At 37.2% G+C, this 25,584-nt stretch overlaps 1 protein-coding gene and 1 long non-coding RNA gene across 3 annotated transcripts in view; one reads left to right on the top strand and one right to left on the bottom strand.

The window, feature by feature from the left end:
• LOC309805198 overlaps positions 1 to 25,584 on the bottom strand; it is a 164,851-nt gene that overhangs the window by 65,648 nt on the left and 73,619 nt on the right. For both annotated transcript variants that reach the window (XR_014294235.1, XR_014294236.1), the window contains exon 4: positions 8,152 to 8,325. This is a non-coding gene — a long non-coding RNA (uncharacterized lncRNA). The remainder of the gene's footprint in view (positions 1 to 8,151; positions 8,326 to 25,584) is intronic.
• On the top strand, positions 8,680 to 24,121 carry LOC309805705 (serine protease inhibitor Kazal-type 6-like; the record flags this gene model as incomplete). Its single annotated transcript, XM_082623843.1, has 4 exons — positions 8,680 to 8,737; positions 11,727 to 11,749; positions 22,067 to 22,182; positions 24,076 to 24,121. 4 exons carry the CDS (start codon positions 8,680 to 8,682, stop codon positions 24,119 to 24,121), a joined length of 243 nt encoding a protein of 80 aa, XP_082479969.1.

Below are 25,584 nucleotides of genomic sequence, written 5' to 3'. Positions count from 1 at the left end.
TGGAGAAAAGCTGCCTGTAAATCAGGGATAGTCATCTGGACTTGATAACAATTGAAAAAACAGACCTCCTCCTGTGTAAGTTATTATGCATTGGGGTAATTTGTTATATTAACTGAGATTATCCTACATAAAACAATTTTTAGGGAATTCCCTGGTGGTCCAGTGGTTAGGACTCTGAGCCTCTACTGCAGGGGGTATGGGTTTGATCCCTGGTCAGGGAACTAAGATCCCACATGCCGCAAAGCACGGCCACAATTTGTAATAAAAGGTATGATGTGAAATTTACCTGCATCAAGAGTATGGAGATAAGGGAGGTATTGGGTTGTACTATCTGACAGATACAGGATGGATTCAGTTTTTCGTATACTCAGGCAACAAGACCAAGTCATACTTATTGACTTCTATATGTAACATAACTGAATAAAATCTAGCTTTTGTAAGTTGAGTCATATAAGCATTGATCCTCCCACCCAACATAGGTAGCTTCTACTATTTTTTCTAGTGTTTAGGAAGGATACTGGCATATGACAAATAAATCTTTACCCTCAAAGGCTACAGAGTAACATCTATAAGTTAGGTATATACTCATAATATAACACATGCTATATGCCATGAAAGGTAAAATGTTATGTTTTATTATAAGTCAGAAGAGAGAGATTGACTCCTTCTTGGGCAACTGTGGAAAACATTTCAGAACAGTCTTTATTTTAGCTTGTTCAGGAAGTTGAATCAGATTCTGATAGGCAGGGGTAGCAACAATTGTTTTAGAGAAAATATTAATGAACAGAAGTGCAGGAAGAGAAAATACAGATTACTCAGGAGTCTAGCGGTACGAGCCTCTGATGCTTGGAAAGGAAACCAGGAGATGAAATTGAGACAGAAGGTAGGCAAGATCACAGAAGAACCTTGAATCCCAAGCTAAATCTCTTTAACTTTATTGGCTAAGCTTTGTAAGCAATGGGGGAGGCACTCCCAGTTACTGTTTACCTGGAGTAACTTGTCTGGACCAGAGCTGATAGACATGGGAGAGAATCTGTGTAGCAGAAATAATGGTATTGTTGAACTTAGAAATAAAAATTCTTGCAGAAGCTTTTCTCTAGTTTAGGGCAAACCTAATAATGCCTTGTTCGAACTAAATCACTTGACCTATGAAATACTGCTTCCTTGTGATTTTAAAAGACTTTGGCAAACTTTCCCCCCATATGGTAGAATGTATTAGCAAACATTTAAGAGGCTTCCTCTGATGGTTATAATTAAGCTTCAAAGGGAACAGGCAAAGTCAGACATTAAGTTGGGCTGAAACTATTTCCGTTTTCCTATTGTTACCAATATGCAATCTACCCTAGCTTGCTTTCCATTACATTTTCCAGAGGGTGAATAAAGGTTCTGATTTTGGTGGTAGAGAAAATCAGTATGCCAGCAAAAATTTTTAATGCTATATGATTCAGAGCCAGCTGAGTCACCTTGGGCCACTGTATACTCTGTAAACAGCACGACACTCCAAACTTTTGGGTGCTGGACTATTTTCAATCTCCTTTTCAACTATCTTTACCAGGTATCCTGTGCTTCAGCCTACTGAACTATTTTGTATTCATATAGTCAGTAGTCTTCACACATTCATATCTATTCTCGTAGATTTCAGCTTGATTTTATCTATACCTGTGTGCCCTCCTCCTCTACTTCATCATCTGGTCTTTTTTGCTACAGAACTATTATTTTCTTTCAAGATTCACAGTTGTGCAAGTATTTTTTTTAATGAGAACTTCTATGATGATACTATCATTAGAAAAGATGTATAAGATGATACTATCTTAGAAAAATTAATTGGATCTTTATGCACTCACAGCACCTTGAAAAATATATTTTCTAGAATGTTATTACATTATATTTGAATTGTATTGTCTATATCTGACTTGCTAAATTGTGAGCTCCTTGAGTACAAGAATAACACAATGTTATAAGTGTTAAATTCAAGATGTGCAAATTGCTATGAGAAGCTAGAAGAAGCAAAGCCAAATAAACCTACAGAAACCATTCAAAAGCTTCAACACTCAAAGAATGGTATAGAAAATTAGGAGGCAGTTAAGCTAAGGTAACCAAAATATTAGTGAGTAAAAAAATGTAAATAAATATGAAAACAGTTTGCATTTTTTCATTCAAAAATATCAGTAGGAAAATTTAGAAGAAAAGTAAGATAAAACCCTGTCTTGCCCTCAGGATCATTATAATCTCATAATCTCACATTGTAGATAAAGCTACCAAACAAGAATTAATCAGTAAATAATGTAACATAGCAATTCAGTACCAACCTGAACTGGTACTGAATATATATGTGTCTACTATATACCTTAGATATACCAGTCTAGTTACCATGTCAAAGAAGACAACAAAATTACTCTGACCTATTTTTCTTGACACCTAAGGATAATGGCATCCTTCCATAGTGTCCCTAAACCTATACTATAATAATCTCTTTTTCTCTCTCACCCAAATTAATGCCAAGCTGTAACACTTAAATTTAAAAATAAGAGATTTGAGGAGGCTTAATACAAAAACACATATACAAAATGCAACCTTAAAAATGAATTCAAGTAGAAGTATACAAAAACAATAAAGAAAGAAAATCAAGAAGAGAGAAATCTCTGAATGAATTTTCTTAAGACAATATTAAGGGTGATAACATCATAAATTGATACAGCCACTATGGAGAACAGTATGGAGGTTCCTTTAAAAACTAAATATAGAATTATCATATGACCCAGCAATCCCACTACTGGGCATGTACCCAGAGAAAACCATAATTCAAAAAGACACAGGCACCCTAGTGTTCACTGCAGCACTATTTACAATGGACAGGTCATGGAAGCAACCTAAATGCCCATCAACAGATGAATGGATAAAGAAGATGTGGTACATATATACAATGGAATATTACTCAGCCATAAAAAGGAATGAAATTGGGTCATTTGTAGAGACGTGGATGGACCTACAGACTGTCATACAGAGTGAAGTCAGAAAGAGAAAAGCATATTGTATATTAACACATATATGTGGAATCTAGAAAAATGGTACAGATGAACTGGTTTGCAAGGCAGAAATAGAGGCACAGATGTAGAGAACAAACGTATGGACACCAAGGGGGGAAAGCGGCAGGGGAGTGGGTGGGTGGGTGGTGGTGGTGGGATAAATTGGGATATTGGGATTGACATGTATACACTAATATGTATAAAACAGATAACTAATAAGAACCTGCTGTATTAAAAATATAATAAAATTCAAAAAAAGAGTTATAACATCAGTTAACTTCCAAAAGTTTTATATAGAAAACTATACTTTATGACTTAGATTGATTTCCACTGTGGCTAAAGTAATACAAGTAAGTGTAGATAGCTTTGATCATAGTGAAATAGGATACGAAGGGAGTGTGGATGATGGGGTACAGGTGGTCAATGGTGCAGGTTACATGAATTAAAAGAGAGGGAGAGAGAGCTGCCACTCAACAACGTGCAAATTGCAAAATCTGACTCCCAATGATGTGATTAACTATGTGCTCCTGAATGAGAGTCAGTGAGTATTAGAACCTATTCCTTCTATCTCATTAGGAAGCAGGGAAGGATAGAGGGGTTTATAAGTGAGATTACAGTCCTGTTGAAATGTGGCTACAGGAAATCAAAGAAATTAAAGGAATGGTAGAAAACTAGACATAAGCAAATATCTACATATTTAAAACAAGGAAGAAGACAGATTTTGGAAAATGTTAGCTAGAATAATAACTAATGACCTGTGGTGAACACATAGTGCAAGTTATTTTTTAAAAATCATATTTGTTCTTTTGAATAAGTGTGGAATTGCTAAATACAAGACAAAAATTTGGATAAAAGATTAATAAGATATAGATTCTGTTCACAAGAAACATCTAGACAAATAGAGGATATGTCTGATGGGCATAATTTTACAAAGTAGAATAGTTTCACAAGAAAAGCAAAGATACATGTCATGAGAACTATGAAAAGTAAGTATTACTAGTGTCAAACGGCAAGATTCTCAAACTCAAATGCCTTCTAGGGTTAGCAAGTAAAGAATACATTTGAATGTGGTAGTTACCACTAAACTTTAGCTGACATTTGCCACGGCAATGAAGGACCCAAAAAAAAAAAAACTTGTGTTTTATTTTCCTGTTAAATATTCAGACTGTAAAAGTCGTGGACTATTTTTTAAAAATTAAAAAACATTGCGTGGGTCAAATAAAATATATCAACAAGCCAGAACTGATCTTCATGGTACTAGTTTAGGATAAATTCCTTAGAGGATTAAGAAATGTTCTGTGAAGAACTCAGTAATTTGGACTTCCCATTGTATTATATATAGAATTTAGATGTGTAGTGATTTAAAAAAAGAAGATCCCAAGCAAAGACAACACCACGAGTTAAGGCCGGGAAATAGGAATGTGATGGGAGAGCTTATTTTGGAAGAGGTGTAGTCTATGATGATGTGGAACAGGAAATACGATAATATGAGCACCTAGGGGAAAAGGTGAAGATGATCAGCATTCTACAGAGATTCTTTAAAAGCAGTCATGCCAAATATACTTTACTGTATTTCATAAGGGTGAGAGCTTGGTAGCATGCCAGAAAAAATATGAACATTGATTTCAGTAGAGTAACTTTGGAGATAAGTTCGTAAAACATCTTCGAGCCTTTTTTGTTCAACATTTTTCAATGATATTGATCATGATCAAGAAGACGTTTACTAGATTTATAGCTGATACAAAGTTGGGAGCGATCACTAATGTGATGACATACTCAAGTCTAAACAATTTTGAGAGACTAAATGCAAAATTCCAACCAAACTATCAAGGTGTTTTTGAGCCAAGAAAGTCAAAGAAATAAGATGCATGAAAATAACCCAGAAAACCATCTTTATTATTAAGAATGGTAAGACTCAGAAAGTTTAATTAACATCCCTTAAATCACAGAATTTGTGGCAGTAGTGGAATGCACATTCCAGGTCTATCTAGAATCAGAGTCTATGGTCTTTCTTAGTCATCACAGAACCACCAACTATATAAAAGTACTATGTCTATTTCTTAGAACTTTAGATTGTATTTTGTATTGAGTGGAAGATTGAAGTAAATGTTCTTTAAGGTCACAATAAACTTAAAAGTCTATGTTTTATTATTTTCTGATAAAATATTAATGAAGTTTGGACCTAATATGCGGAGTAGAGTAGGTCAATTTTTATATAAGCTAATGTTTATAACTTATTTTAATTGTTCTTTTCTTCATTTCATAGTAGCAGCAGAAAATACTTGTCTCAACAAAGATATTTCAATCTCAGTCATTTAACAAATATTTTCTGAGTGCCTATTAACTGCTAAGAATATTTAAAAGTCCTGTGGATACCACAAAATTTCTCCCATTAAGGACCCACATTTTACCAAATGGGCATGTCTCTGGTTCCCTTTCTCATTGGCTCTCCTCACTTCTTCTTTTCCCCCAAGATAGCATCTAAACCCGGAAAAAAGCTTCATGACACTTGCAGAACAGTGTCTCGTCTGCACTGGCCTCTGGTGAGGTGTTTCTTACCAGTTGGTTCCTGGATATTGACTTCAATCCCCCCATGAACTGCTGCAAAATGTCACATGGCTCCCATGGTCCCTGTGTTCCCTGCTTGTTTCTCTACCCCCTCCAACTCCTTTTTTATCTATCTGATATTAAGGACTCTTGGGGAAAGAAAAATTTATATTAACAAATAAAATGTCAAAAAATACAAACACAAATATGTGTATGTCCCTGGACACAGACCTAAGCGTTTTCAAAACAATGAAGCTACACCTCAATAGATGAAGTGATATTATAGAATAAGCAGCAAAAGTTATAGAATCAAAATCACCCTTAAAATTCTTTAAATGTGTACAGATGATTTTGTGTATATTACTCTGAATGGTAATACCTGTGGGTAAATGTATCATCTTATGTAACAGAAAATGTAATTTTACAGTGATTTTGCTCTTAATTACATAAAAGAAAATGTGCATAGCTAATTTTTGGAAGTCAACTGAATGTATGTTGGGACTGCATTCTACTACGTCTATATAAAAGCCATGACTTTTACTGCCTTCTCCCATACCTCCTTTTATTTATTTTGTGTGTGTGTGTACATGATTCAACTCATTGAAACTTACCCTTAAATGATTTCCTGTATTCCTTTCAGAGTATTACAGAAAACAAAATACAAACTTCTCCCATCTATTTACTTGTAGCCAAAAGACTAGAAATACACAGTTTCTTTAGCATTTAGCTTCTTTAATTTCTCTATAAACTTCTATTATCTCAGCTTCTCAGTAAAGGAGCTAATTTAGTGATTCCCATAGTATGTTTCTTACCTTTCCCTTTAAGTTGTAGGAAAAGAAAATAAATCTTTCACATGGGCTCAAAAACCTAACAAAAATTATTGTTCAAGATACTGGACATATCTTAAAATATTTATATATACCACTGATACAATATTCCCTCCCCAACACCTGCCCAGAGTCAAAATTTAATTTGTGCTTTCATGCTCCCAAGCTTTGTTGTGGTGAACAGGGTAAATGATGAAGAAACAGAACTGAAAACATTCAGAAAAAGAGGGTAGATTCATTCTTCCTAAGAATCATTCTACCAAAGCACCTATTGAAGGAAAGCTCTTGAAGGATGGGGGAGGTAGGGAAGGACACAGTGGAAGGTGAAGAGACAGTAACATTTAGGTAAACAGAGATTCTGAGAGTTTAAAGCAAGGTACAGAAGCAACTACCATAAATGAAATTTGGGGGAGAGAATTTTAAGCAGATATCTTAGGAAGGACACCATAGATTTTTATGATGGAATATCACTGACTACCACTGTTTTTCATTCTTTGTTAACTCTTTTGAACTGTTTTCATTTTGAAACACAAGGTTATGCTTAGACTGGCCCTAAATATTCTGATCACAGAGAAGAAGAAAGAAACGGAGAAGGCAAAAGCGCAAGTATTGGGAGTGGAATGGGGAAGAGGAAGGGAGCACCATACCTAAAACCAAGCCTTTGCAATGTTTCAAAGTTTCCAAGCACTGCCTTCAGGGAGGTGGATCTGAGATCTGTTCTCCCATCTTCTTGCTTGGCTGCCTCATGAATAAACCCCTTCTCTGCTGCAAACCTCAGCATCTCAGCATTTGGCTTGCTGTGCATTGGGTGAACCAAACCTGGTTTGGTTAACACTTGCCAGGCACATACTTTTCCTTCCCAATCCTATCTATACTCCTCTCTCCTCTATCATTTAAGTTCAAGTCTAAAAATTGTCAGGGAGGCAATGAAAAGAAAATAATTCTCATTTTTATCACAGTCATGCTTCAGTTCTGAATAAACAGTAATATCTTATTTGATTATCAATTCAGTGAAATATAGTCACCATTTTCAAAGACAGAAAATTCATCCTAAATATTGAAATGAATCAAAGTAAAATTCCTAAAAATATGTAACTTCCAAATGGAAAACAAATATCCTGAAATAAAGGGAATAATAGCTGAACTTTCTATATATTTTCTTAAAGTGACTGTTTTAAAAGGAAACCAAATATTTAGATATATAACTTCTAAGTTAGTTATTTATACAATGCATTAATCACTTGTGTTTAAATTGGGCACATTTTTCATAGTCTTCCCATACTCAAAATTGTTATATTTTTCTTCATGATATTTTTAGTAGCAGTTTGTGATTTGAGACAGACTTTCTCATAGTTTATCACTATAACCATTGTGGGGGTTTTTGTTGTTGTTCCCTTAAAGAAAGGTTTGGCATCCCACTCTTTGACCTGTCTAGCAATTAAATTGGCCATGACAGTAGGATTCATCCAACTTTGTATAAAAAGTATATTTTCAAGTAGTCAAAACATAAAGAGCTTTATTATGACTATTTTTTTTACTTTTCAGAAAATGGGGAAATATTAAATATTCCGCATTTCAAATATTCCTCAGTTCAGTAACTGTTAAAAATATTTTTTACAAATTAAAAAAAGATACATTGACTCCCTTGTTCATTTTGACTCAAAATTGAATATTTTAAAACATAACAATCAGATTTCTGCCCAGAAAATGATTTTGCTGATACAGTTCTGGTGACAGTGTAGACTACCTACCTCTTTCAGGTACACCTTAGATGACGTGGACTCTGAAAATCCAAGTTACACCCAAGATTCCATTCCCCTGTGGCTACTCATCTGGATCACAGACATGTAGGACCTGTATGAAAGAGACGTAGCACCAAGTGGGACTCCACCAGTGAGTCAGTCATTCATTTCATGCAGCAAAACCTGAGAGGGAAGAGCAAGGAGGATGTATTGGCTATTAGGAAAGCGCAGATTAGTGGCAGAAAATGACATCCTCAAATAATAAGATCTAAAGTATGACTCATACAATTGTCCTAATTTTTAAGATTGATGAGAAGCATAAAGCATTTCTTTAAGTTGGTGACAGGTTCCAATAAATGCCTATGTAGTATTGCATATGGTTTTAGAATGTGAGTTTATAAAGAAGGTGGAGATCCCAGCTCCCTTCATCATGTCTATATATATGTCTGAGTGTGTGTTTTAGAGCTCTGGGGAGTGTCCTGACAGAGAACCTGAGCTGGACAAAGCAGCCTTAATCTGAGTGAGCTAACCAGCACCATGAAAATATCAGGTGTCCTTCTGCTCCTCTCTCTGGCTCTTTTCTGCTTTTATTCAGGTGAGTTGTGTGTTTTTTTTTTTCCTTAAAATTAAAATCCAATACTTATACTAAACTGGAAATGACAAATGAATTTGTCCACCATATTTCAAAATCCTAACAATTTTTATATAAAAGACCAATTCTGAGAGATCATCATAATGACTGTGATAATGAAAATGGTGATTGTAATAATTACAGAAATAACTTTCATTTGTTGAGCATATACTATATTCTAGGCATGTACTCAGGGCTTTTATGCATTATCTCCAATACACATAGCAAGGTATTCATATCCAAATTCCATATATAAGAAAATTGTGGCACAAACAGTTAAGAAAATTGCAAGGACTCGTAACTAGTAAGCAGAATTTGGAATTTGAATCCGGGTCTTTAGACATCACAGATGATGTCTGTTCCATAGAAATAGTATGGAGAATGGATACTTATTTTAAATATTAGCTTGGCTTTCCAAGACAAGGGAAAGCTTTCCAGTTCTCATTATTCTTCTAACTAGGACTCAACTGAAATTGAAACAAGCAGAAAACAGGTAACTCAATTGGAGAATCCTTCAGAAAAAAGTTATTGAACCTTAGAATTCAGAAACATATATGCTATTGGTGAACTAAACAATTCTTCAAGTAGGGGAGTATCTTTGGCCAGCTAAATGAGCAATAGTCATATATTCTATGAATTCAGATTGTTCAAAGGACAATTGTACTTCAGTTTGAAGTTTTTCATCACATCATCATCTGTGTGAATGAACAGGGCTATTGCATCTATTTCTTTCCTTCTTTATTATTTACTCTATGCTATTGTAGTGGGCAAAATATACACTAGAGTCTCTGGACCCAAAACCTAGGCCCATCTCATCTACCAATATCCTGTGTCAACTAGAGAAACAGCTCAACTCTCTGAGAGATTCTCTCATTTTTAGAATCCTAGACATGAGACTGAGTCCTGGGACCTTCCAGGTCCGGTGTATCATTTTCTGTGACAAAAGTAGTTGAATTTTGCTGCTATCAGAAATTTAAATGCCCAAACACGTAAAAACAACAATTTTTCAATGAGATTGAGTAGGTGAAGAAGTCATTGTTCATGGGAAACCGGTCATATTTTCATAAACAAATCCATTCAGAAATATGAAAAAAATGGATAAACGATTTCTGTGATATTATGTAGTAAGTTTGACTACTAAAGCCAAGTAACTCGAGTAAATGGCTCAGTCAACTGTTGAGATGACATAAAAACAGATTTGACTACATTAAAATCTACTTTCAAAGACTGACTCACAAATCAACTGATAATCCTCTTATTGCTTCTCTTTAGAAAGGCTAATTGATCTATTTAATTGGACCTGGTTGACTAATACAAACAAATACTATCGATAATACTAAAACAGGGCCCTTGATAGACATGTTGGCATTTGGGAATGCATAGTGCCCAAGAGCCTTAATGTTGAGACCAAGAGAAATGAATTTCAGTCCTGGCATTTCCATTTTATAGCTGTGTGACCTTTCTGAGTCTCATTTTCCTCATCTGTAAAATGGGAATATAAAAGGACTAGCCCTAAATAGGGAAGTAAATGAGAAAATGCATGTAAAGTGCTTAACATAGTGGACGGAACATATTAAGTGTTTAAAAAATGTCTATTAATATTACTATTACTAAGTTTTAATAACAAGGGTACTAGTTGGACTCAGGCATTGTTATTTAAGCTTGCTTCCACTTTGACATTTCATACATATAAGACGTTGGGCAAAATCTCTCCTCTTCTGATCAAAGATCCGTACAGCTGAGAAATGACTGAATATTGTAACAATGAGTCTTCCCTGGTTATAAAAATCACTTGGAGTGGTTACAGAACTATAGACTTCCAGACCGTATTTGGTCTTATATAATGGAAGTTTTCAAGTGGTTGTCCTAGGAATCTGTTTTTTTTTTTTTTTTTTTTTTTTTTTTTGCGCGGTACGCGGGCCTCTCACTGTTGTGGCCTCTCCCGTTGCGGAGCACAGGCTCCGGACGAGCAGGCTCAGCGGCCATGGCTCACAGGCCCAGCTGCTCCGCGGCATGTGGGATCTTCCCAGACCGGGGCATGAACCCGCGTCCCCTGCATCGGCAGGTGGACTCTCAACCACTGCACCACCAGGGAAGCCCGGAATCTGTATTTTTAATAATCAGTCACACCATTGCAATAAGGTTGGTAATCACTACAGTAGATGAGCATTAAGTTTTTTTCAAATTTAAAAGCTTTGTTCTCTCCTTATCCTTATCAAAATTCAGCAGCTGGTACCAGGATTGAAGCTAAGACTTTTATTATTTCAGGATTTTAAACTACCGTGCTAATTAGCCACAACCTAAAACCACACATACAATTATAAAGATGCAAGACTGTATTTATGGACTTTTTCTGTTTCGAGAATTTAGAGAGATGTAGCAGGAAAAATGAGTCACAGCAAAGAAAATGAGTTTGTCCTTGCCAGTCTAAATTTGGGCCAAGTCTTTAAAGCTGAGTATAGAAAGCAGAAGAACAATTTAGGGCTCAAAGAACAAACATCAAACCCAATTCCTTCCCTCAACTGCCTGTGACAAAGTCTTTGGGGAGGGACCAAAAGCACTGAAATTTGGAATGGCAGAGTTAGAGGAAACTTTCCAACCCAACTTCTCCAAAGTGATGCCAGAAATGATAAAATCATTCCCACAGTAAATTAGTGACTGGGCCAAGATGGTAACATGAATCTCCAGATCCTTAGACTATTTCTCTCACCCCACCCCAACCTCCAAGAAATATTACCTCATCACAGTCCACATCCACATATCACTTTCCAAGTTTCTACTGTTCCCTAAGAGGAGAGCATGTATAAAAGAAAATAACCAAGCCATGACTTGTTGAGATGTCCAAGAACCAAGAACAAGTATCATCCTAGGCTTGGGGATTTCCTAATTTTGCAAATCCCACTTTTTGCATATTCAGAAATTACAGTGTTTGGATTTTATGCTTTTTTTTCAGGTGTCTTCAGTCAAGGAGTTCAGGTCAGTACATAATTTTATTTATCCTTCAGACCTGAGTGGTTCTTGGCTGGTACTCCCTGACCAAAGAGGTTGTCTATGGGTAAAAGAGCAAAGAAATGGACAAGCAGGCCAGATGAAGAAAACAGCAGAAGTACTTAGTTTTCTAACTACAATATCTTTATGAGAATACTGTTTTCAGTTTAAAAGAACCTAAACACCCACTCCCAGATTTTGTTAAAGTAAAATGAATATAAATAAAAATAGAATGAACTTGTGGTAACATTCATGCTCTCTCACTGATTTCACTGTGTGATCTTAGGCAAGTTACTCAGCTTTTCTGAGCTACAATTTCCACAGCTATAGAAAAGGGATATTATTATTTACCTCATAGAATTGGACTTAAATTACATAAACTATGTGGGAGCATTTGGTAAATTATGCATAGTTACAAAAACTATGAAAGGATTAGTTATTGATCAATAATTAACAGCTTCTGAAAGAGTTAGGTCAGAGGTTATTATATTCTTTTTAGAAGTAAGGCAACCAAGAGTTGACAGAAAACTTCTTTAGTGCTTTGTACTGAGTATACACAAACTGATCAATCAAACTTAAATACAACTTGGGTTAAAAATTGGAATGGGCACAAATTATCTTTATTGTTTGGCTGATTTTTTCCAAATTAATCCACCAACATTTTTCCAGTTTTCTTGTTCTATCAAAAAGGCAACAGAAACGAGGTATTTGCTCTGCCAATAACATCCCATGTCCAAACTGAACATTAATATTTGACTTGGCACTGGTTGTTGTTTGCCTTGCTATGCCCAAGAAACCTTGGCATCAGAAGTTTCCAGACACTACTGCCAACTAACTGGAGTTGGCAAAGAAGTTGAAAAATATTTTCCAACCCTAATATACCTACTACATTGCATAAGACTTTTTTTTTTTCAAATTTTAGCATCTCAGAAATTGGAATGTATCTTACAATGAAAGACATCTTACAATTAATTGCCTCTGTGAGTGTATGTGTGCATGCACCTGTGTGTGTCTAATGCATGCACATGTGTGTTTGTACTAGTATACATAATTGTATATTTTTAAATTGATTTCTTATGTTTAAATACATATGGTAGCACAGCCTGTGCTAAATATCCAAACAAAGAGACATGAAAAGGACATGAGATCCAGCCAATACATTTTATATCCCATTAGGTAGTAAAATATGATTAAGACCATTACACATAGGTTTTTAAAATATGGAATTTAATCCTGATTTTCTCATTAACACACAAGTCACTTCCTTTCTTTGGGCTCTCATTTCCCAGATTGTTAATGTTTCCCAGATTTTTAGTGGTTCTTAAAGTTCATTTAAAATAATCTATCTGCTTGCTTTAGGATCTCTGGGGATGCTTACTAAATATTAATATGCAGATCCTCAGGGACCATGCCAGACTTACTGAATAATAATCCCAGGTGGGAGGTTTTGAATCTGCGTTCTAAGAATCTAGTGCTGGGATGCACTGACTTTGGAGTGCTCAAGTATGTTGGAGACTATATAGATGAGCTCCAATTTGAAAACTTCCTGCCTGTGTAGTTTGAAGGATGTCTCTTTCCCTTCTCATTGCCTTTGTTTCCACATCTCTAAAATGAAGAGTTGGATTTAATGATCTTTAAAGCCCCTTCTGGCTTAGGTATCTGAATCAGTCTGCATGCCTTGCGAAGAATCCTCTCTTTTCCATTCAAATATAAAAGGCAGGGGCTTCCCTGGTGGCGCAGTGGTTAAGAATCCACTTGCCAATGTAGGGGACATGGGTTCGAGCCCTGGTCCGGGAAGATCCCACATGCCACAGAGCAACTAAGCCCGTGTGCCACAACTACTGAGCCTGCGCTCTATAGCCCACAAGCCACAACTACTGAAGCCCACATGCCTAGAGCCCGTGCTCTGCAACAAGAGAAGCCACCACAATAATAAGCCCGCGTACCACAACAAAGAGTAGCCCTGCTCGCCGCAACTAGAGAAAGCCCGCGCGCAGCAATGAAGACGCAACGCAGCCAAAAATAAATAAATAAATACACAAATATAAAGGGCAAAGAGGGTACCACCTTTAGGATGACATCAAGGCTACCCCTTCTCTTCTGCATGCCTGGAAAGAGGGTGACAGTCCCAAAGCCAGGCAGAAAAAGTTGAAACTAAACTTAGAAGCATGGCTGTCCAAGTTTGATCCAGCCAAGACGAAAGGAAGAATGATTTTTTCCAACACTCAAGTCAATCTTTTCATGCCAAGAAGTCTCTTCATTACGAAGCATCTGATGGGAGATTACAGCTAGCAGTCTAAATTAGAGATTTGTAAAAGTTTCTCATTCTTTCAAAAATATTATTTGAGCTAAACAAAAAGCACATTCTGAGACTTTTGGAATTCATGGTCCTACAAATTCATGGTCATTTCCCTGTAAATGTAAATGACTAATATGCTAACAACTCCAAGTAGGAACATTAAATAACATAAAATAATAATAAAATAAAAATAACTTAAAAACTACAATTTACCATCACCACCCTTCATTACAGAAATTGTAGTATAATAACAAATGCTTGAAAGTCATAATCTCAGAATAAGGATAGTCCTTTAACCTGGATAAATTTTGCTTTTAGAATCACTTACTACACTATGTTTATTTTTCTTAGTTCCCCTATCAGGCTGTGTATTTGGGAACCATATACTTAAAGAGATGTTTAAATGAATATTTTTGATTGGAATTAACCTCTCAAAAACAATAATTGGCAACCATTTTCTTTTACAATAATTTTGGGGATATCTAAGTTCAGTTTTATTTGTATTTTAAGATAAATATATGGTCAATTTTAATAGTAAAACAATGCTCCATGACTAGAATATGTTTGGGGCTGTTCATTTTTCCTAATTAGCTTGAATTCACTTATAATTAATATACTGACAGAATACCTAAATACAATTTGGAGATGTTAACCAGCCTCTACAACTTAACTACAGAGGAAAACTGAAGCCTCAGAAAGAGGACCTTGCTAAGTCAAGTTTACCAACAGCAGTAAAGCTATGCAGTCAATAACTCAGGACCCCTGACTCCATACTGAGTGAGCTTCCACAGCTCCATGCTACCTATAACCAGCAACAGAAAGCCATTGTGCAGTTCACAGGAAAGTGCTTTGAGCAGTATAATTGTCTACCAAATACACAACAGTGTTCACTAGCCTCATGTCTTAAACAAAGAAGTAATTAAAACAATAGTTTCAAGTAAGATAACCTGTCTCCACATGTTGAAGGAATTCTGAAACTTGAAGGAAGTGGAGGAAAAGAGAGCAGAATTGACTGCATTGGCTCAGGTCAGAAATGTTGAGGATGGGTATAGGTAGTAAATTTGGAATTAGTGAAGATGCTTAAGATAAAGAAATACATGAAAGACAACACTTGCAAGGGGATAGAAATGGTGATGTTTTAATCTGAGGGTAGGCTGAGGAATCTGAAGAATGGTGCTGTTATGAAAAATGGAAAAATTAGAATGTAAAACTAGTTTGGAGGGAAAAATAAAGAGTTATATTTTGGTCATAAATGAATATTAAGTATGAATCAGATTGTTGACTAAAGGTGTCTTGTACCTTTCTGACAAACAGAAATTGGAGTTAGAGATTTTGATGAAGACTCAAGAAAAAAAAGTCTAGGACTCATTAGCATCATCTGGGAAAACATATGTTCTCAGAGAAAATCAAGTGTATAAAATTTTCTTGAAAATGAACGTGAATACTCAGGAGGAAACTAGAAAAGACAATAAAAAGGATAGAGAAGAAATAGCTGAAGAACTGGAGTACTGACATATACAGAAATCAGGAAAGAGTTTTGAAAAGATGGGAGTGGTCAAGAGTAGCACATATAAAGAAATCATGAACGTTTTATAAATAGCCAATGGATGTACCCTGAAAGATGTCATTTTTTTAGACCAGTTTTGGTAGTGTGGAAGGAGCGTGAAAACCGGGAAAGTAGAAGCCAAGTCAGGGAGGGGTTAGGAAAACTGGTACAAGAAAGAAAGGGATTGATTTAACCACATAGGTAGTAAAAGGAAGAAGAAATGAAGTCCTACATCCTAGGGAAGTGTGTGTGTCTGCAAATTTTCTTTGGCTTTATTTGTAGAATTAAAATATTAAACTAAAATATCAATGATGCTGACTCTTTAGTTGATTTAGTGACCATATAAACTCACTTCACACCCAAGTTAAATGATTTTGTAGTCACTGTTAGCAAAGATGACTAATTTGGGTAACAAAAATGTCACTGCATTCCAAAATATTTTAGAAGGCACAGTTCTTTGAAGAACCATAAGAGGTCAGGCTGATACTAAACACTGGCACCCAATGCCTGGAAGTAGTATCTGAAAGCTGGACATCTAAGGAAATAAATGGAGGCACTTGTTAAATTCAACACCAATCTAAAATTTTTTAAAAACTGTTTTAAGGGCTTCCCTGGTGGCGCAGTGGTTGAGAGTCCGCCTGCCGATGCAGGGGGCGCGGGTTCGTGCCCCGGTCCGGGAAGATCCCACATGCCGTGGAGCGGCTGGGCCCGTGGGCCATGGCCGCTGAGCCTGCGCGTCCGGAGCCTGTGCTCCGCAACGGGAGAGGCCACAACAGTGAGAGGCCCGTGTACCGCAAAAAAAAAAACACAAAACAAACAAACAAAAAACTGTTTTAAGCTAAGTAAAGTAGGGTAAGAAATATTGGGCTCAAAATTTCTAGAACGTGATACAATTTACATTATTAGTGCTTATAACAGTAATCTTACACATGACACTTGACACTTTACAAAGTGTTTTCATAGGATTTATCATTACAACAACCCTAGAAAGCAGGCATTACCAGCCCCTTGTTAAAGATGAAGAAATTTAAACTCAGAACACTGAGTGCACAAAATAATGCAGCTAATAAGTGGGAGAAACAGAATTCAGACATAGGTTAGTCTAATCCCATCTTCAGGATAATCCCCTAGAATTACAGAGTATTAGGACATTTTAAGTAGGGGGGGTAGGGGTTGTCTTTCAGCTCTCCTAGGTCTCCCAAATGCCTCATGGAGGACACTTTAAAGGAGAAAAGATAACCCTATTGTCACCCTTTGTCTAGACCTGCTTCAATTTGGACTGAGAAGCCAATTGCTTGGATTCCGTTTAAAGGAGTCTAAAATAAAAATACAAAAGAAGAGAGAAAATTTAAGCAGAGGAATGACACAACACTCCAAAATCAGCCTACTTCTTTTTGGTTCTGAGAGATGTGGGCTCTTTCTAGTCTCAACTCTGATATTCCTCTGCCTCACTCTTTGTCTCACAAAAGGGATTTCTGGCTGGCTCTACAAAGGCATTCTTAACCTCCCCCAACCTCTGGGGCTCTCAGAGAGTGGTCCTTTTCTGCCCCCAGTCACCAAGCTAAAAATTTTCACACAGTGAGTGAAGTGGATCCTTTAGACATAAAGGAGGAAGCATTTGGGCAATAGTTGCTGTTCTCCCACCCAACTGCAGAACTAAGGACCCAGCTTTATTTAAGCTACTCCACCGGAAGAAGTCACAGCTAAATCTTGGGTTATCAAAGCTGGAGCATCATTAGAGTTTATCTAGTCTGACGGTACTTAGCATGTGCTATGAGTTACAGAGCCTTTCAGAGTGTGATGAGAGACACAGTTAAGGCAGGCCTACAATGAGCAGCTTATTTTCTACATTCCTCCTCCAGGACTATTTCAAATATTCCACACTGACTTTCTACAGCTCTCAGGTGACCACATTTGATCCTTATAAAAACCCTGGGAATGAGACATGGCAGCTGTGTTTTCTGGTTTTGGGGTTTTCTATAATTTTTTGGTTAAGAAAATTGAGGCGCAGGGCTTCCCTGGTGGCGCAGTGGTTGAGAGTCCGCCTGCCGATGCAGGGGACACGGGTTCGTGCCCCAGTCCGGGAAGATCCCACATGCCGTGGAGCGGCTGGGCCCGTGGGCCATGGCCGCTGAGCCTGCTCGTCCGGAGCCTGTGCTCCGCAACGGGAGAGGCCACAACAGTGAGAGGCCCGCGTACCGCAAAAAAAAAAAAAAAAAAAAAAAAGAAAATTGAGGTGCAGATATTGAGTACTTTGTCCAAGATAACACAACTGGCCAATGGCAAATGGCAGAACAAGGTCTATAATATGATTCCTGAGCTTACTTCAGGGATCATGAAAGGCCACTGCAATTTACAGGTATGTAGGTTTGTATCTATGTTAAGGAGGTTTGTTCATATACCGTTTGGTTGGTTAGGTTTTTCACTGAAATCCTTTGCTTTTCCTAGTCTCATTCCCACGGGGCAGTGGAAGTGGCAAGTGGGTTTGGGGAGGCAGCTGGGTTCTAGAAATTCTCAAAGCGAAGACCCTCCCCAAGTGCCACTTCCATATCTGCTTTCTAAAGGACAAAAGGCGCTGCATCACAAGATGAGAGGGCCGGCTGCCAGGGAAAGGTGGCTTAAGGAGGCGTCTCTTTCATGTAAGAGACTTTCTTTTTTTCTTTTCCTTACCTGCCCTGAGAGGCCACCTCCGGTATCTTCCCCATAAGCGTCTTTGCCTTAAACATCTTTGCCCCGGGTGTTTTAGCCATGGGTAACTAATTAGCTGTAAGGCAATTCTGCCGTAAAAGATAAACTAACAGGTTGATCGGATTAGGTTTCCACTGGTAGACAGTTTGGTTTCATTTATCCATTGATTCAGTACTCCAATTTTTATATTACATAAATCTTAGCCCTCATAATAGTCTAGACGGTGAGGGGCACACTGGCAGTCTTAAAATAGTGGATGATAAAAACTACACATATGGGCTCGATAGAAAACATGGTGATAATACTTACTTGACAATATACCAGGAACAAACAACAGTGTAGAAGCTTTTACAAGGCAATTCAAAGCTTAGTTACAAATGTGCATCCTAGTATTTGGAAAACAATACCTCTGTTAATAAAGGCAGAAATTTTAGCAAAAAAGAAACAGTGTGATGCCAAACGAGGAGACGAATCAACCAAAGAAAGATATAATACTATGAACTAAAGACGTTGATGGCAAATGCTTAGGTACAACCCACAAAATTAAATTAGGTATTTGTGCAATATGGCCCTGAATTTGCACACATTTTAAATGAATTCAAACATGCTGTATTTTGCAATAAAGTCTTTTTAATTTTGCTATGAAAAATAAATTTCATTATATCCTCATTAATGTCCCTCTTTTATTTTTAGTAATTTTATCTTTTACAGCAAAATTGCCTTACGGTCAACTAGCTATCAGTGAAAGTGTTTGTGGCAAAAATGCTTGTGGCAAAGATGCTTACAGAAAAGTTTATAGTGAAAATATTTACCTAGAACCTGTAGAGACACACATATCTCTGACTGAGATGCCCTTTTCTCAGCTTCCACATTGCCTCTATTTGTCCCACTACGGCATTTACAACACGTTGTGCTGAAATTACCTGTCCCTCTGTTTCCCTAATGCAGATAAGACGGCGAGCTTATTGAGATATTTATAACCGCTTCCTCTTTGTATCACTAGCACCCAGAACTGTGTTTTCAAAATACTATCAATAATTACCCATTAGCTCTTTGTGAAATAAAGGAAAATATCTATGATGATTCTGTGGTTTAAAGAATTTTCTTGACTCAAGCACACAACTGCAAATGTGTATATTAATGACATAAATACAAAATGCATTAGCTTTTGAAAAAAATACATTCTATGGTTTACAATATCCTAAAGATTTTCCAGCTTTTATTTTCTGTCTGGAGACCTAAATAAAAGATTACTCTCCTGGAAGTGGTATGAGAGGATGGAGTGATCTTTAAGAGCAGAGGAGAGAGTGGGCCTGTAGGTAGGACTGTAAGAAGCCTAGGTATCTCCTATCTGACCGTGCGCTAAGAAAATCTCTGGTTAGCACCATACTACCCAATCTTAATAGTACAAGATGTCAAATTTCAACAAAAAGTGCATACGTAAGAGTCTCAGGTACCTTAAATCTGATATATGTGATAATATTTTTAAACTCAGTTACATAGCTCTTTTGCTGGGCATTTTCTCACGCAAACCTTCAGAGGCCTTTATCAGTATATAATGGTTTGCTAATACTTTAAACAAATGGTTCCTATTACCTCTGCCCATACAGTTCCCTAATAACGTATTTTAAAAAAGCCTACGTGGCCTGACTATAAGCATGGTCAAGGGTATACCATGACAGTTGGTCTTTATTTCTCTCTATGAGGATGTGTTGGAAATCAACCATAGTATACTGTTGGAAATTCTGGGTCAGCTATGAGGAGTATGTTCAAGCACTGGTCTCAATGCTTCTGGTTGTGTGGCACTGGTAAGCCACTTAATTTCCTGAGGATCAATTATACATATTGGCTAGGGCTTCCCTGGTGGCACAGTAGTTAGGAATCCGCCTGCCAATGCAGGGGACATGGGTTTGAGCCCTGGTCCGGGAAGATCCCACATTGCCGTGGAGCAACGGAGCCCATGCACCACAACTACTGAGCCTGCGCTCTAGAGCCCGCGAGCCACAACTGCTGAGCCCACGTGCGACAACTACTGAGGCCTGCGCGCCTACAGCCCTTGCTCTGCAACAAGAGAAGCCACTGCAATGAGAAGCCCATGCACCGCAACGAAGAGTAGCCCCCACTCGCTGCAACTAGAGAAAGCCCGTGTGCAGCAACGAAGACCCAATGCAGCCAAAAATAAATAATAAATAAATAAATAAATAATTTAAAAAAATTATACATATTAGCTAATATGTATAATATTGTTCAGTGTGCATCTCAGGGTTATTGTGGGACCACTGAGTTGATCCATATGAGAATAGTTTGGAGATTATGAAGCAATTAATAAACATAAGACAGTATTATATTTTAATGGAACTGTGATGGGGTAAAGAATGGTCCCTTTATTCACGTTTAAATGTCACTTCATTCAACATAGCTGCCATCTGAAGGAGTTCAGTTCTACCTACTGCATATTGCCTGTACCCTGGAATAAAATGGCTCAAATATTATTTGCACGCCAGCTATTGACTCAACTGACACTGAATTGAAAAGAATCTTAAAACTTCAGACTACTTCTGAGAGACCACTAGAACCGAGGGGATATATTAGTAGCATCAGCTCTATCATTCCTTCTATAGAGCCCTTGATATTAATCAGTCATAGCGTGTGTTCTCACCAAGGCTTGATGCAACCTCAGAATCCTTCGAAACAGAGCAGTTTAGGGTAGCCATTACTCAGTTATTGTAGTAGGCACAAAAGTTCAAATTCTACAAACACACTCTGGGACAGAGTAAATTAACATAATGGCATTGAAATTTTGTTTTCAAGAGTTAATAAATGGATGTAGCAGCCACAGGGAAAACTAACAAGCTAACAGATAACATCTGAGAGCTCCTAGCATTGATCTTTAAAGCAATGCAGAGGGCTTCCCTGGTGGCACAGTGGTTGAGAGTCCACCTGCCGATGCAGGGGACACGGGTTTGTGCCCCGGTCCGGGAGGAGTCCACATGCCACAGAGTGGCTAGGCCCATGAGCCATGGCCGCTGAGCCTGTGCGTCTGGAGCCTGTGCTCCGCAACAGGAGAGGCCACAGCAGTGAGAGGCCCGCGTACCGCAAAAAAAAAAAAAAAAAAAAAAAAAACTGAATTAAAAAAAAGCAATGCAGGGCTTCCCTGGTGGCGCAGTGGTTGAGAGTCCGCCTGCCGATGCAGGGGACACGGGTTCGTGCCCCGATCCCGGAAGATCCCACATGCCGCGGAGCGGCTGGGCCCGCGAGCCATGGCCGCGGAGCCTGTGTGTCCAGAGCCTGTGCTCCGCAATGGGAGAGGCCACAGCAGTGAGAGGCCCGCGTACAGCAAAAAAAAAAAAAAAAAAAAGCAATGCAGAAGGAGTGCTACTGGAGTTACATTAATACAGTTTAAAAAAAAATGCCATTTAAAGACCAAAATCTACTCTTAGTTGGAACAATTTAGTGTTGGAGCAAAAAGTCATACCTATAGCATTTGCCTTACTTCTTCTGTAATAAGTAAACATCTGGCTTACATCATTATCTTACTCCTGAATACAATAATTATAGCCATGTATCTCCTATTTCTTAAAAAGTCTTAATTATGTTTAATATATTCTAGTTAGAAAAGGAAAGTGATTTCCTATTTCAGGAAACTTTACATCACAATTACATACAATACTATAGAAGTAATTCTAAGTTTGCTGTCCAAAGCTTCTGTCCTGAGGGACAGTCCCTTAGAAAGAATGCACTAATATCAATGTCAGTGTGTTTACTTTGCTAGGTTGACTGTGGTGAGTTCCAGGACCCCAAGGTCCACTGCACTCGAGAATCTAATCCCCACTGTGGTTCTGATGGCCGGACATATGCCAATAAATGTACCTTCTGTAAGGCAGTGGTGTAAGTATCATACTCACCAAAACTTCCTTGCAAACACAAACTTCCAGAATAAGACTATGGCACTTTCCTTGAGATATTCTAGAAAGTTCTACTCATACCCACCCATAGAAACTGAAGAAATAAGCTGCAGGCAAATGGCTTGAAAACATATGGGTCTGTGACACAAATGAACCTATCTGTGAAACAGAAATAGAATCACAGACATAGAGAATAGACTGGTGGTTGCCAAGGGGGAGGGGGTGGGAGAAATTTGGATTGGGAGTTTGGGATTAGCACATGTAAGCTAGTATATATAGAATGTATAAACAACAAGGTCCTACTATATAGCACAGGGAACTCTAGTCAATATCCTGTGATAAACCATAATTTAAAAGAATATGAAAAAGAATGTATGTATATGTATAACTGAGTCACTTTGCTGTACAGCAGTAATTAACACAACACTAAATCAACTATACTTCAATTAAAAATTAAAAAAAAAAGAAAACATATGGGTCAAAAACAAACCAAAAAAAATTATCTAAATTATTTGAAAACATAAACAGCTAGTTTACTTTGTTATTATTAAATTTGACTCAGGAAAATTATTTTAAAAATTTATACATCTTTAAGAATTTTTACATAGCTTCTTATTTTTTCCTTTATTTTTAATTAAAATTTCAATAATTTTCATTCAGTTATGTTTGTTGTTATTATTAATAATTTTGGAAAAGATGAAAGAAATTTTTTAAAGTGCAGTCGAGTTTGAAAATTCATCAAAATCAAAAACATGAAAAACTTGTAAGAAAATTTATCAAGAAAAATATTACTTTAACCAAATTACTTTCAGACATTTTATTTTATCACAAATTATATGTTGCTAAGGCACCAAGTCCCATTCATTCTTCTCTTTTAGTCTGATGAAAAGAGCCTTTCAATAAAGAATAGAGAAGAGGATTATCCCTTATTATCCAGACATTCAAACTTACAGACAGTATACTAGGAAGATCCTATCAAGGGCCAATATTTATTGAATTTACATGTTTCCAAGAAAGAACAGGTGCTGTAGATTTTAGCCAACTGACTGTGAGATTCCTGATTAAATTAATTTATAATTAATATAAATTTATTCAATCAGTCAATCAATCTTTTGGTCTGATTGCTCTAAAAGCAAGGGGGTTTAACCCAGATAAAAGTTTAACCCAGATAAGTTACCTCACTTCCTCTATCACTGTCATCATTTTCTTGTATTAGAGTTTCTTCTATGAATATCTTAATTTCTGTCAATTTAGCCATAAAATTCCTAAGCACAGGGATTATATAAATCCCTATCAATAATAACAGGGCTAAGCACATAGAATGATATAAATAAATAATGAATCAATGCATAGTACATGTGTGCCTATATTTCTATATAACATATCTGAAAAATCAATACCAAAATCTTCCCAGGAAAAGTGCAGTAGGGTAAGGTGAGATTTGATTTAATGGTCCCATATTGCTGAGAAGGCCTGATATATGTCTGCTATAAAATGCCAAATGCCTGAATATTTGGTTCAACTTCTTACATCTTCTATCAGGTTAGAACTATGACAGTATAGTCTCCTTGCCATTATATCTCCTGTCACTTTTACCTTTTCTAGTTGTATACATATTTATTCTCAGATAATGAACAGTTAAAACCAAAAAGTCTAAACCCTAGTAAAACTCTGAAGTTTGTTAAGATTCAGGCTTTCTGCAATTAGGCAGATGTTACCTCTGAGTGCATTTAAATAACCCCTGCCTAATCACAGACATGGATACCTGTAAAGCAAATGATTACATGGACTATGACAGAGTTAAACCTTTTTCCAACCTCTGTGAGGGATACTAATGATATTGCACTGAGCATTCATTTGTCTTTCTTTTTTGTAGGAAAAGTGGTGGGAAGCTCAACCTAAAGCACTATGGAAAATGCTGAATCAGAACAAGCGTTTTCTGCTGACTTGCCAGCTCCCTCATCCTTCTTTTCTTGCCTCTGCTCTTACTTTTCTCTAGTGAATCCCTTCAATTTATAAAGACACACCTTCTACTCTACCTTGAGCTTGGGGAGTTCAATATATATTTCCCTTGATTTGCTTGTCAATAAAGTAAATTCTGTAGAAGTACTGTTTGTGTTTTTACTTTGTGATCAAGAAAACAAAAAGATACAATACGGAATATTGACCTGGCGTAAACCTGGATAAAAAGACCTGTTTTTCTGATCAAAATCAACCATGCAGTCACTGTGGGATCTTAGGAAAATCCCTTCTCCCTCTCTTATTCTTGGAATTTCAATGTGAATAATGAAGGATTTTTAACAAAATGACCATATGTTTATAATTATTTTACAATATCTACGATTTAAGTCTTAGATCATGAATTATAGGTTCTTCCCAATTTCAGGAAGAGTATTTTATATAAAAATAAAACATTTATCCGCTCTGGACCATAGTTTGCTTATCTCTATGGAATGATGGATTACATTACTACGTAATAGACATTACATAAAGACACGCTTTATTTGGTTTCCCAGCAACATCGAAGGGTCTAACAGTTAGAAAGAAGTGAATATATATTCAATGAATAATGAATAGATGCAAAGTTTCTAAAAGTGTGCACATTAAAGAATGTAGTTAATTGATCTTAATCATGGAATGAGAGAACTGGATGAAATGTGAGAAATCTTAAGGTCCAGAGAAAGTTTACTTATACTGCCAAAGAAAAAAGCTCCAGTTAGTAGAAAAGTCAAGGTTAAAACATAGCTCTTTGGGCTTCCCTGGTGGCGCAGTGGTTGGGAGTCTGCAGGCCGATGCAGGGGGCACGGGCTCGTGCCCCAGTCCGGGCGGATCCCACATGCCGTGGAGTGGCTGGGCCCGTGAGCCATGGCCGCTGGGCCTGCGCATCCGGAGCCTGTGCTCCACAACGGGAGAGGCCACAGCAGTGAGAGGCCCGCGTACCGAAAAAAAAAAAAAAAAAAAATAGCTCTTTTGATAATTAGCTCAGTCTCCACGTATCTGGCTCAATCCTAGGTAAACAAGTTGAATATACAAGTATCTCATTCTTAGCCAGCCAGTTGGAAGTATTGAAAAATCTCCCTTTGAGTACTCTAATTCAGTAAAGCATGTATTTACAAATAACATCTTCCTGGGTGAACTCACACAGAAGACCTCTCTAGATGCATTTTCTAGGTGATCATCCTTCTGCCAGCAAACATTTACTGGATGCCTACTCTGAAGCAGGCTCTGTTCTCCGTGCTTAGAATCCAGTGATGGACAGGGGTGAGAAAGGAAAAAAAAATCCCTATCTTAATGAAGTTTACATTCCAAGAAGGGGAAATAGACAAAAAAACCCCATAACAATAACATAGTAATACTTAAGGCCAATTGCAGTTTTAAGCCAGAT

Source organism: Mesoplodon mirus, assembly GCF_964341445.2.
Source record: "Mesoplodon mirus genome assembly, chromosome: 5".
Classification (NCBI taxonomy): Eukaryota; Metazoa; Chordata; class Mammalia; order Artiodactyla; family Ziphiidae; genus Mesoplodon; species Mesoplodon mirus.
This window is presented reverse-complemented; position numbering and strand designations above follow the sequence as displayed.